This window comes from Miniopterus natalensis, chromosome 19 (genome assembly GCF_054644295.1).
Source record: "Miniopterus natalensis isolate mMinNat1 chromosome 19, mMinNat1.hap1, whole genome shotgun sequence".
In the NCBI taxonomy this organism is placed as follows: Eukaryota; Metazoa; Chordata; class Mammalia; order Chiroptera; family Miniopteridae; genus Miniopterus; species Miniopterus natalensis.
This window is the reverse complement of record NC_142099.1, coordinates 4967630-4980501: the sequence shown is the minus strand read 5'-3', so window position 1 is coordinate 4980501 and position 12872 is coordinate 4967630. Positions and strand designations below refer to the sequence as shown.

Below are 12872 nucleotides of genomic sequence, written 5' to 3'. Positions count from 1 at the left end.
CCTGTGCATGTCTGCTGGTGATTGCGAAAGCGCCGCTAGTGTTGGCGGGGGTTATAGATAAACTTTAGTGGGGAGGCATATTTGCAAATATAGTATCCCCGAATAATGAGAGTCAACTGTATAAGCTCCCCAATTAGGGAGAACTACAAAACTGTAACTTTCTTAAGAGCTTGTGGTCATCCGTGTTTTTTTTATGTTGCAACTTACAGTGACTTAGTCATGGCAAAAATGAACTAAAGGGATGGAGAAATAGTTAGGCCTGAAAGCCAACCAAACAAGGCTATCTGTGTTGGTTTGATTGTTGAGAGAGGTAATATGTAAGATCCTCTGAGAGACTGTAGGAATTTTTTACTGTTACTTCTCCTTAAATGTCTGCAGGTCCAATGCCTGGTGTCACAATGCCCTATATATGGCAAGTGGAAAATGCTCAAAAACAAGGGTGTAATTCTAGACTCTGGATGTTTGGGTTGAGTGTCAACATGTAAGTCTGCTGGAAAAACCTCTTTCTGATGCTTCCACTCACTAGGAATTTTGATGCCATATTTTACCAGAAGTCCATGTGATAATTACTTCTTTTTTCACGTATTTTAATGATTTATAGATTTTTCTTGTTCTTTGGGGGTATTATTAGGATCTATCCCAAAAATATTTGTATTCTACCATTGTTTTCTTGAGTTATAAACATGCATATTCTTATGCACGTTTATACCACAGATAAATGCAAAAGTGATCATTTATTTTGGTAACCAGAAAGAGCAGAGATTAGGGTTGATATGTAGAATTGTTACTAAAATGGCTCGCTTCTAAAGCAGATGGTTTCACAGGGTTTTGTTAACTTTTCACTTGACTGCTGCTCATTACTCTAATTATCATCTGGATTTTAAAAAGTGGATTTCTTTTTGAAGGTGTTTCATTGATTTCCTCTTCATGATATATGTTGTATGCTGATATATGTATATGCTGATAGAAAATAAAACTATTCTTAAATAAAGTGTTATGTTAAAATACAGGGGTGGGCAAAAGTAGGTTTACAACTCTTATGGAAAGTTATACAATAATTAATAGATAAATAATGCAAGAATAAACTCTGTGTTTCACATACTCACAGCTATACTTTTGCCCGCTCCTGTATATCCCTGAGCCCAGCATGGCCTCAACAGAACCCCATTTTCAGTGCCAGCAGGTTCACCCATTGTGCTCCATTTGTTTAGCTGGCTGCAGTACCTGAGTGTTGTAGCTGATGATTTTTTGTTTTGCTCATGTTGCTTTCTTTTTCTGAAGGGCAGGGATGTGCTTGTTGTGCCAAGTTCTTAAAAAGCCCACAGACTTGCCAACAGGTTTGTGGAGGTTCCCTGAGGGATATCGGGAGGGAAGGGAGATTTGTAAGCTGGCGATAATCAAGTTGCTGCCAGCCCCTTTGAAGGCCTGAGCTGTTGATGACATTTACACTGCAGAGCGAGGAATTGTTTATACATCTCTGGCCTGCTGTCAGGGAGATAGGAACTCTTCTTGTACTTCAAAGCCAGAAAAGGGTGGGGGGCAATATAGGAATTTGTTGGATGGTGCCTGATCCCTCTTTTATTTATCTAGGAATTTTCTGTGTGTGTGTGTTAAGAGATGGGAAGTTATTCAGACAACTTAAAGTCACATGTAGTTTGCTTTAGTATACTGTCCAGGACCTAAACAAACACTCCAAGATAATTTCCTCCTGTGTCTCCAGTTTCCTCTTAGCTGATCTTTGCTGCCAGGCCACAAGCCCTGGCAAAATAGAGGAAGACTGCAGTTTGTAAGGGAAAAATTCCTCACAAATCAATAAAAGTTGTCTCTACTTTGGGGCTGAGAGTTAAGAGAGTTGCATTGTAGTTTCAATTTCGCCCTTAATTAACTGGTTGGCTTTTGATAAATTGCCTCCCCTTGAACCTCCTGGTCTGTGAAATGAGGGAGTTGGACACGATGTTCCCTTCAGTCCCTTGCATTTCTCATGTTCTCTGGTTCTGTGATTATTTGTCGAGACTGCTGCCAAATTGTACCATCTTTTAAGTCATAGTCTGTCAGTGAAGACCACCACACGTTACGTTATCATTGGCAACTAACTCGCAATACACAGTGGTCTCTGATAGACATTAAAATATAATTTAAATGAATATTAAGATTTCACATTCTGTATCACTTTTTTGTTTTCCATATCACTTTTTAAGAGGATTAGCTACTGATTTTTTTGCTTGTATTTTTCAAAATCTAAACATGGAATTGAATACCTCTCAAAGATATTGTTGAAATGAACTCCTGGGAAAATCTCTAACAATGTGAGAGCTGGGGTTAAGTTTGTTTCCCCAGCTGTGTTTCATGTGCTGTGAGCATTAGAGACTTATGCCCTGGGATGATAACCCTTGGGGGGGGAAACTTTAAGGCTCCTGCTACTTAACTTAGCTTTATCATGAGTACTCTGTATTAATAGATTAGGAGGCCTTTAGCTATACTTAGCAGAGATCCCAACTCAAACTAGCATAAATAGTAAGGGAATTAATGGCTTATAACTAAATACAGAGGATGGACAGGCTTCAGGGTCAGTTCAACCCAGTGTCGTGGGTGCTGTTTCTCTAGATTCCAGAATTGCCTTCACAGTACACTCCACTTATGTTAACTTCATCTTCAAGTTGTGCTCATGGTGTGAGGATGACTATCGCAACCTTTTGCTTTACATTAACATACTACAGTGCTGGGGATTCTCAATCCGAGCACTATGGACATTTGGGGCCAGATAATTCTTTGTTGTTGTGGAACTGTCCTGTGCATTGTAGGATGTTTAGTGGCATCCTTGGCCTCTACCCATGAGATACCACTAGCATCTCAGCCCTGAGCTGTGATAATCAAAAATGTCTCCAGACATTACCAAATGGTTGCTTGGAAGGTTTGTGTGCAAAAATATCATGGTTGAGAGCCACTGGTCTAAAGAAAGATAGACCACTTATTTCATCAGGTGACTGTCTGAAGTGTGAGGAAGTCTGTTTCCTAATAGATCCCAAATTTCCCCCTTTGTCTCACTGCCTAAATCTGGGTCACTCCCCCCTTCATGACCCCAGCACTTGTGGAATTTCCTTCAGACTAATCAAGTCCACCACTGGAGCTAGGGATGGAATCAGCTCCCCTGAGGCATGTAACTCGTCAAGGGCGGGTGATGCCTCAATGAAGTCAGTGAGGGGCGGGGTGGTGGAAGCTGGGTAGGAACCAACAGTGTCCACGACCACTGCATTCTAAATTTGTCTTTATTTTTCTTTCTCTCAGTGAGGACTATGGAAAGAACTTTAAGGATATTACAAATCTCATCAATAACACCTTCATTCGGACTGAATTTGGCATGGCTATTGGTCCTGAGAACTCTGGAAAGGTGAGACTCATTTGTGCATGTAGGGAGCTGTGCTTGATACCACATGTGGGCTGTTAGGTGGTAATACTGGAATGATCCAGTGATACACAGCAGTATATTTAGTTCACTATTACTGTGCTTTAAAGTTAAACACAATTTAATACTGTTCACAAAAGAATGGGATTCAACACACAGGTTCTTTTTTGGCCCCTGTCCAAGATGCACCCAAATTTTTCAGGTGGCAGTTGGTTAGCATTACAATGTATACTCCTTAAGGCAGACATTTTAGTCTTTGGGAAACTGGCTGATGTCGGCTCAAATTCATAGGTATGATGCACTAGCTCAATTCAGGGTCATATTTTGTGATAAGACTAATACTTGAGGAGTGGGGTGCACCAGCTAATCTGTTTTTGTAATTCTTCTTACTTTTGGAACTACAGTGTTCTTAACTGATGTCTTGTAGAAATGGTGCAGGACTTCCTGTGCTTTCATAGTGTTGCACCCTGAATCTGAACTTGCTTCTTCCAAACCAGGTGATTTTAACAGCGGAGGTGTCTGGAGGAAGTCGCGGAGGAAGAATCTTCAGATCATCAGATTTTGCAAAGAACTTTGTTCAGACCAATCTCCCATTTCATCCTCTGACTCAGATGATGTACAGCCCTCAGAATTCTGACTATCTTTTAGCCCTCAGCACTGAAGTAAGTCTCGCTGAAGAACTTGTCTTGCCTTCTGCATTTGTATCCTCAGGATATACTGTCTTAAAAGGACCCGTGGGCAATAGTTTTATACAGTATTGGACTGCTTTCTAGTGGCATGAAGTATGCATTTTTGGTGTTTTCTTCCTATTTGGTAAAAGGCACGATTTCCATGTTCTGTCTATTCCATATAAGTATGATACCTAGTTGTCATTATAGTCTTTTAAAGTGACTAGACATGTGCTGTTGGAAAAATGAACTAGGAAACAGTTTAATCATTCTTGTTCTGCAAGGGATAAGCATGGATTGTCACACTCCTGATACTGCTACTTTCCTGTGGCCAAACCACATCTTTCTAATTTTTCTTTTTTGTTGCATAATATATCAAGCATATTGATTTCTGTCTTCAACACTCATGTATTAAGTGTCCAGAGTCTGAAATTCCTGTACCCCTACAACAGTCTTGTACTCTTCCCAGAAACAAGTGTCCCGCCCCCCCTTGTGAAATTCCCTGAGGAGCACACTCAGCTTTCCCTTCCTGAGAACCAGTCTCCTTTATCGTGGATGTTAAGGGCCCACAGTGGCTGAGTGGTTAGACTATGATAATCACAATTACACTTCATATTTATATGGCTGTCTCTCATCTTATTTCTTAGAGTGTGGTCTACTGACCAACAACATCAGTTAGAACCCCCCGGGAGGCTGGTTTAAGATGCAGATTCCTAGGCCCCAGCCCAGGTACAGTACATCAGTGACTTTTGGTGGCAAGGTGGCTATTGTTTTTAACAAGCTCCCCAGCCGAGCCTGCGCACCAAAATTTGAGAGCCATTGCTGGGTTCTGGGCCTCGGTAGGCAGATCTTTGAGCAGAGGTAAGGCTGGGGGGGCTCAAGGAAGGTCAGAGTTAAGCTTAGCTCAAGGAAGCCAGAGGAAGGAAACTAGCCTGCTGGATAGGCTTTAGAGCTTCAAGAAACAATTCCTGGAAATTCCTTCTAGCAGCTTAAGCTGAAAGCCCTTCAGGGAGCAGAGACCCCTTAGGAATGGACAGAACCATTGATATCCCCTTTGACCACCCCATTACGATGTTATTTTCAGGTGGTTAAAACAGGCTATAGGCTATGCTCAGCAAGAGATGAGCGCAGCCTGCTTTTACACCTGAAATTTCTTCCAATTAAGGGTCAGTTTAAAGTACGAAAATCAGGGTGGAGAAGATGGGCCAGTGTGTACTAAAGTGCAAATAGGTGCTATCAGACCCTTTCCCGTTTCTAAGTAGAGTTAGGTAAATTGGAAATGCTGGGAGGTGAACATTCCCAAAGGAGGAAAATTAAAAGAAAAAAGAATGGTGGGCAGGGAGCACTGAAGGGAAATTGCACCTGTAGCAGCCCCATTTAATTCCAGCTGTACCAGGATACCTCTGCCCCCCTCCACTGAATCTGGGCTCAGTACAACTGACACTGTCAGTCTTCATCTCACTGTCTCTGCTGCATTTGAAAGGTTCAGCCAATCCCTTCTTTAGGGAGCTCTGCTTGCTTGGCTTTGGTGACATCATTCCCTTTAGTTCTTTCCTATCTTCTGACCATTCCTTCTTGGTCTCTTTCTTCAACTCCTTTCAACCTACCCCTAAATCACTACTGCCCATTCCACTTAGCAATCTCCCCCACTCATACCATTTTAACCATCACTGTGATGCGTGAGACTCTCAAGACCCTGTCTCTGGTTCTGGCTTCCTCCTGAGGCTTCTGATTCCTGTCTTGCTGCCCCCTGGGCATGTCTACCTGGATGTCCCGTAGGCACGTCAGACTCAATCTAAACTGACTTCTTTCTGCATTCCTCTCAGATGTACCCTCCTTCTCTTAATCCTCGTACTGGTTAAAGATTCCACAGTGCCTCTCATCCCTCAGCCAGAATCCCAGTGTGATCAACTGCTCCCCAACATACACATCCCATCCTGCCCTACAGGAAAAGTCCAGTTCTACTGAACCCAACTTCTCAATTCTTCCTGAGCCTATCCCTCACAGCCGTGGCTTAGGACCACTAACTAAATGAAGGCAGTGCTTTTCCTGCCTCTGGTTTAGATGCTGTGCCGTCCGTCTTTCCCATTGTCATCCGAGTATCCCAGCTCCCCTTCTCCCTGCATTAGCTGCTCCTTCCCTCACCATGAATTGTGTGCTCTAGCAGTGTCTGAAGCTTTGAGCTCCCTGCACACACCACCATGTCTGTCACCTCTCTGCCTGTGCTAGTCCTAGACTATCTTTGTGCCCTGACATCTCATCTCCCCACCTGCCTCCTTTTGGTTACACTGCTCATCACTTAAGACTCAATTCAACTGTCTTCCTCACAAACCATCTCTGATGCATGGTCTCTCTTTTCCCTGTCCTTACCCCAGAGTGTGTTTCCATAACACCTACCCCATCTTATCGCACTTTCTTATCTGGGCCCCTTGTTAACTGTGAGCTCCTTGAGAGGAGGGAGTGTGTCTTATTCATCTTTGTATCCCCAGTGCAATGTCTGGTACAATGCCTGGCACATAGTAGAAAAACTTCATAAGCATTTGTTATTCACAACTTCCCAGCCTCTGAAGGGGCCCCTGTAAACCATGTGTGTGTCTCTGGAGCTCAGATGGAACTTCATGTGTGTTTACTGTCCCTAATGATTAGATATAAATTATTAAAGGTCATACAAGCAGCTGCACAGGATAAAGCCGGAATTTTGATAAGTCATTTATAATCTTTCAGAATGGCCTGTGGGTGTCCAAGAATTTTGGGGGAAAATGGGAAGAAATCCACAAAGCAGTATGTTTGGCCAAATGGTGAGTAACAGAAGACTCCATCTGTGCAGAGCCCTAAACCTTTCCTGACAGTGCTGCCAAAAGTCACATGAATAAATTTTGAGCACTTACTGTGTGCCAAGTACTCTTCAGGGTGCCACAAGGGATACGAGAGAGGGGTATGACACAGGCCTTGACCTGGGGGGGCCTCTAATCTGCCAGGAAAGAGGACTTAGTCTCACTAAACTTTAGAATATAAAGTAGAAAACAAGGCTCAAGACTGAGTAGCTGCTGCACGTAAAAGGTTTATTCTCCATAAATGGTGATATCAGCTGGAAGAGCATAAAATACAGCTTTGCCCCCAGACTTACACCCCCTCACCTAGAGATCCAGTTCAATTATGAGGAATGAGGTGAGGAATCAGGGAGAAGGCCCAGAGCTTCCAGGTTGCCAGGGTCACACTGTCCATTAGATGGAACTCATTCACTTCTCTCGGGACACTCCCACCAGGTGCCTGCTTAAAGGTGTTGTGGAGGGGCTCTTACTAGGGGGTCAGGTCACCTTTGTCCTACCTGACTCTGCTGCTAGTAGTGGCTTAACATCTCTGGGCTTTAGTTTTTTTCCTTCTGCCTATGAACAGAGATTTGTTTGAGGAATTTGAGGGATGGTTGAGCAAGAATTGAATTAAGAGACATCATACTTCCAAAATTCTGATTAGGCTCAAACCCTTGCTTAGAGCTTCTTTGTTCTTTCTCTTTGACTAATTTCAGCAAATTTGTTCATCTGGATTCCCAGTTAATAGCAGATTGCTGCCAGAGGTGCGGGGTACATGAGTGCTGACAAGCCCATGCCAGGGGAACTGTCAGAGCAGGCAAAGACTGAGGGAACATAACAGGACGAAATTATTTAGCGCTAGATTAAGAGTGCACACATACCTCAGTAACTTCTAATGGGCACAGTGTGTTATAGTTTCATATAGTTGATGTTCAGTGACCCACAATCCCAAGGAAGAATTTAGTATTTAATGTCTTTCACTGAGGGAGTCAGGGAAATCTGTAATGTAGACACATGCCATATTTGCTTTTATTTTATGGGTTTGAATGATGTGTTTGTACCTTATGTGGTCTTTTCAGGAGGGAAGTTTTTTTAAAGTAAGTTATTAACGAATCATTTCACTGTAGGATGTAGTCAAGTAAGACTATAGTTATTGTGATCATTAAAATGGATCTTTACGTATACATCACCACAATGTACACTTTAAATTCTTACAATTTCATTCGTCAGTTATACCACCTCAATAAAGCTAAAAGAAACAAATAGAAAAGTCATCTTTAAAACTAAAAAGTTTTTTTTAAATGGTATTTCATTTTATATTCCATACAAGCTTTTTTACTTTTGTAACTCGTTTCTTTGATTAGTGTCTAAATATAAGCTAACTGGGTTGCTGGTGACTGTTTACGCACCTTTGGATCTTTGATTTCTAGGAACTGACAACCTAAAGTTCTGAAAGAACATGCTCAGAGCCAGCACCTTTTGCCTGGGCTACTGTATAAGTATTATCAGGGTTTGAATCAAGCTCCCTGTGAACTCCTTTTCCAACTTAGAATTTAAGTAATTCAATCTCTGACCCAGTTGTCTATTTGAGATGAAAGAACTAAATTATTTAGCTCATGCAAAGCATCAAACTAGGTTCTGAGGGGAAACAACAAAGCATAAACTTAGTACCTGCCCTGAAGAACTGAACAGTGTAGTCAAAGAGATAAGGCATCCATTATGTGATTAAAATAACTCAGTGGGTGACAAAGGAGTGCCAGGTGGCTGATACAGAATGGCACAGTGCTCTCCAACAGAGTTTCTCCACCTCAGCACTGATGACACTTTGGCCTGGATAGTTCTTTGTTGGGGGCGGGGGTCCTGTGCATTGCAGGATGTTTAGCAGCATCTCTGGCCTCCACTGGGTACTAGGTACTAGTAACAACTTCCCTTCTCCCAGTTGTGACAACCAGAAATGTCCCTTGGGGAGCAAAGTCACCCCTGGTCGAGAACCACTGCTGTAGAAGTTTGTAGCAAAGAAGCTTTCTAGGTGGAGTGCCAGGGAAAGCTTTGTGGAAGAGCTAGATTGTAAGCTGCAGCCTGAAGACTGTGAGGGTAAGATTTGGTTACACAAGAGAAGAGCATTTTAAGAAGGAAACAGTATGAGGAAATGCAGGAGATAGATGTGGAGAGTGTAAGTAGACCAGTTTGACCAGCTAGAAGAGCTGACACAAAGAAGTGTAGTGGACTGTGGCAAATGCCTGGGGCCAGGGAGCTGTGAAAGAATCCCTGTACAGCATCCGAGGAAGCTGCTTTGGCTAGTACCTGTGGAGGAGGCTTATTAGACTTCCTTGGAGTTTTGTGATTAAGATCCACACAGCCCATTAACATCCTGAACTATGTCTTTTTCCTGTCTTTGCTTCATTGTAGGGGAGCAGAAAACACCATCTTTTTTACTACCTATGTGAATGGCTCCTGCAGTAAGTATATTTTAGTCCCAGAAGAATGTCCTGTCCATTCATGGTAGAATATTCTGAGTCATAAGAGGTAGAAACATCAAAGATCCCTCCATTCTTCTATAATTTTAATAGCTGAAAATAGCTGTTATTGATTTTTAAAATCTTGAAAGTATAACCAAATTACTATACTGTGCCTTAGGTCAAATAAAAATGTAGGCTGTACACAGAGACACTGTACTTAATTTCAGCAGTGTATTTACATAAAGTAAACATTAAGCTACAAACAATAACAGATTGAAATGCCTAGTGATTTCTGCAGAAGAGTATGGATTGTGTTTGTCAGTGGAAGCCAGTGGCTTTCCCATCAGTGACAGTTTCAAAGCAGAAAGCATAATTGTTTACTAATTTATTCAACAAATTCATTCATTTATTCATTTGAGCACCTGCAGTAGTGTGCTAAACACTAGCTAAGGATGGAGATAACAAGAGACCCAAGGCCTGCTCTCATGGAGCTGAATTCAAGTAAGGATGATGGGTGACCAACAAGAAAACCCAAACTCAAGCAACTTAAAATAGACTAAGATAATTTCAAATGGTGCCATGAAGTCCATAAACAGGATGCTGTGGTTATGATGTTTTTATGCAACACTGTATTGGAATTAAGTAAACTCCATCTTTCTGCCCAATGTAAAATCTCTCACGTATAAAAATAAAACCCACATGTGAATTCCCTATCTCTAATACACATCAGTTTATATTTGCTTGGTTAACATGCATAGGATTAAAAATCCTGTAGCTATAAAATTAAGAGCAGTTCTAAAACAGTTGTTTGAACTAGAGGCTCACCAGGAAGTAAAATTTTAATTAATATTTTGTATTGTTTAAGAAGCTGACCTTGGGGCACTGGAGTTATGGAGAACTTCAGACTTGGGGAAAAGCTTCAAAACCATTGGTGCGAAAATCTACTCATTCGGTCTTGGGGGACGTTTCCTTTTTGCCTCGGTGATGGCTGACAAGGTGAGTGTTTGCCTCTTTTCTCTTCTTCTCTTCTCTTCTCTTCTCTTCTCTTCTCTTCTCTTCTCTTCTCTTCTCTTCTCTTCTCTTCTCTTCTCTCTCTTCTCTTCGAATTCTAATATTTCTGTAAATATGCCTCCAGTAGATCCCTTCTACTGCTTGTACTGACAGAGTTGCTTGCCTTTTTGCAATATTTAATATCACTGTAGGATTTGGGGTGATTCTTTTTATAGAGACTGATTGCCTCTTCTCGGCTATTCTGTGCTTCAGCCTATCCTACCCCATGGATTCTGGTGTCTGTTTTGGGAAGTGTAGACCCAGTGTCTGGGCTTCACTCAAACATGCATCTCTGAAAAGAGCAATCCATTGTTCATTGTCCAGTAATAATAATAGAAACAGGTACCTAGCAGTGACAAAAACAGATAAATGGTCTGTTCTCAGAGGTTATTAGTTAAGTAGGGGAGATACATACTAAACTAAGAAATATGATGTGATGTCAAGTAATGATTAAAACTATGAAGAAATCTAAAGCAGTATAAGGAAATAGGAAGTGACAGGAATTGGAGCAGGGCTGTTTCAGGTGGTTGGTTTGGACTTGCTCTCTCAGACCTGACTGAGGACAGAGCATAGCTGTGTCTAGGCTGAGGAAACAGTACGTGCAAAGACCTCAGGCTGGAGCATGCTTGATATATTGAAGGAAGTGAGAATGGTAGTGTGGCTGGGACCCAGAGAAGGGCAATCCAAAGGGGGAGCTAGCGGCCAGATTCTCCAGGGCCTTTATAGGTTGTGATTAAGACCTTGGCTTTTATTCTTACTGTGTTGGGAAGCTGCGAAAGGGTTGTGAGCAGGGTGCGGTAATCTGACAGAATAAGTGTGCAAAGAATGGCCTGCCAGCACAGGCATGGAAGCAGCCAGAGCAGCTGAGAGGTTGTCAGAGTAGAGTGAGAAGTGGAAGAGGGGAGAAGTGGTTAAATGGTGGATATATTTTTCAATGTATTGCCAATAGGGTTTGTTGATGAATTAATGTGGATTGTGAGAGAATGAGAGGAACCAAGGATAACTTTAGAGACTTTGGCCTGAGCAGCGGGATGAATGGTGGTGCTATTTACTATGATGGCAAAGACTGTAGGAGAAGTGGATTTGGGGAAGGATGATGAAGAATTCAGTTTGGATATGAGATGCCTATCAGATATCTAAGTGGAAATGTCAAGTAAGCATTTGGGTATAGGGTTCTCCCCAAATCATATGGTGTTTAGAGCCACGTGACTAGATATCTTCCTGTAGGATTGAGTAGGTAGAGAAGAGGTGGGAGGACTGAGCACACCCTGAAGCGCCCACCACTGAAAGGTTGGAAAGAGATGGAGAACCCAGGGAAGAAGACTGGGAGGGCGGGACCAGTGGGCAGGGCAAATAGGACAGTGTGAGATCATGAAAAACAAGTGAAAAAGGTATTTCAAGAAGGACCAAATGTACTAAACTCAGCTGAGATGTTGCGTTAGATGAGTGCTGAGAATTAGCCACTGTTGTCAAAGTGGAGGTTGTTGGTGAGCTTGACTACAGCAGTTTCATTGCAGGACTGAGGTTGAAAGACTGATTAGTGGGCTTGGAGAGAATTGGAGCTGGGTGAGCAGACACAGTAACTGCAGTAACTCCCTCGAGCAATTTTGTAATAATCCTCCTAACAGCCCTATAAGCAAATACTGTTCCTTCGATTTCTGTTTGAGGAAACTGAGTAACTTGAACCCTGGTGAAAATCAGACTGTCTGATTCCAGAGGTAGCCTCCTGCACTGTACTGTGACTGTCTACAAAACTAAAAGTCCACTATGTGCTTTTGAACTCTAGCTTCTACCTATAACAACGAGAGTAAGATTCAAAGTGAACATCTCGATATAAGTTTTAGAAAAATAAGTAAAATGCACTTGTCACTGAAATTTAAAGAGTGTTTAACATAAGGAGGCCCTGGGATTCAGTCTCATGCCCTGGCTAATTTGCATCTAGTAGCTATTCTAAACTATTTATCAGAAAGTAGGTGTTAATTGCATCCTGAATAGACTCCTTTTAACAGCTAAACCCTGATCAGCTTCCTTTTATTAATTTCTGATGCTGCTTGGCCTCTTCCCAGCCTGTGCACTTATGGCTGTTCTGAGAGACTTCCTTAAAGAGATGTGTCACAGCTTGACTTCCCTTGTCATCTCCCAAACATGGGTTTCATCTCTATCTTCTAGACCTTTAGTTATCTAATTCTTTGTATTATGCCAGGACTGTCTCAAAGGGACCAGACCTTTATGTAGCAATTACCATTTAAGAATTATCTGAGCACGCCTATGTGAGTGGCTGTAAAGCCAAACCAGTGATGGTCCCATCACACCCTTAGCTCTATTGAAGGAAACTGGAATGTCGGAGGTTAGGAGGATAATATCTCACAGGATGCACCAGAATGAAGAAGACAGAGAGGAAGCCAGGATAGCTTTGCTTATAATAGAATGGATTATCCCATTGCCTGGAACTTTGCTAGAGGTTAGAAATTACTAGGTAGTT

At 42.1% G+C, this 12872-nt stretch overlaps 1 protein-coding gene and 1 long non-coding RNA gene across 3 annotated transcripts in view; one reads left to right on the top strand and one right to left on the bottom strand.

Annotated features, from left to right (window-relative positions):
• Positions 1 to 12872, bottom strand: part of LOC148090847 (uncharacterized) — a 79453-nt gene that overhangs the window by 30988 nt on the left and 35593 nt on the right. The gene's annotated exons all lie outside the window — the stretch shown is intronic.
• Positions 1 to 12872, top strand: part of SORT1 (sortilin 1) — a 54954-nt gene that overhangs the window by 23415 nt on the left and 18667 nt on the right. Inside the window, exons 4-8 of one of the 2 annotated variants that reach the window (XM_087827916.1) lie at positions 3286 to 3388; positions 3901 to 4065; positions 6796 to 6869; positions 9291 to 9340; positions 10206 to 10336. In XM_087827916.1, the coding sequence (XP_087684042.1) occupies positions 3286 to 3388; positions 3901 to 4065; positions 6796 to 6869; positions 9291 to 9340; positions 10206 to 10336 (523 nt within the window). The remainder of the gene's footprint in view (positions 1 to 3285; positions 3389 to 3900; positions 4066 to 6795; positions 6870 to 9290; positions 9341 to 10205; positions 10337 to 12872) is intronic. The other variant, XM_087827917.1, reaches the window with a different exon arrangement.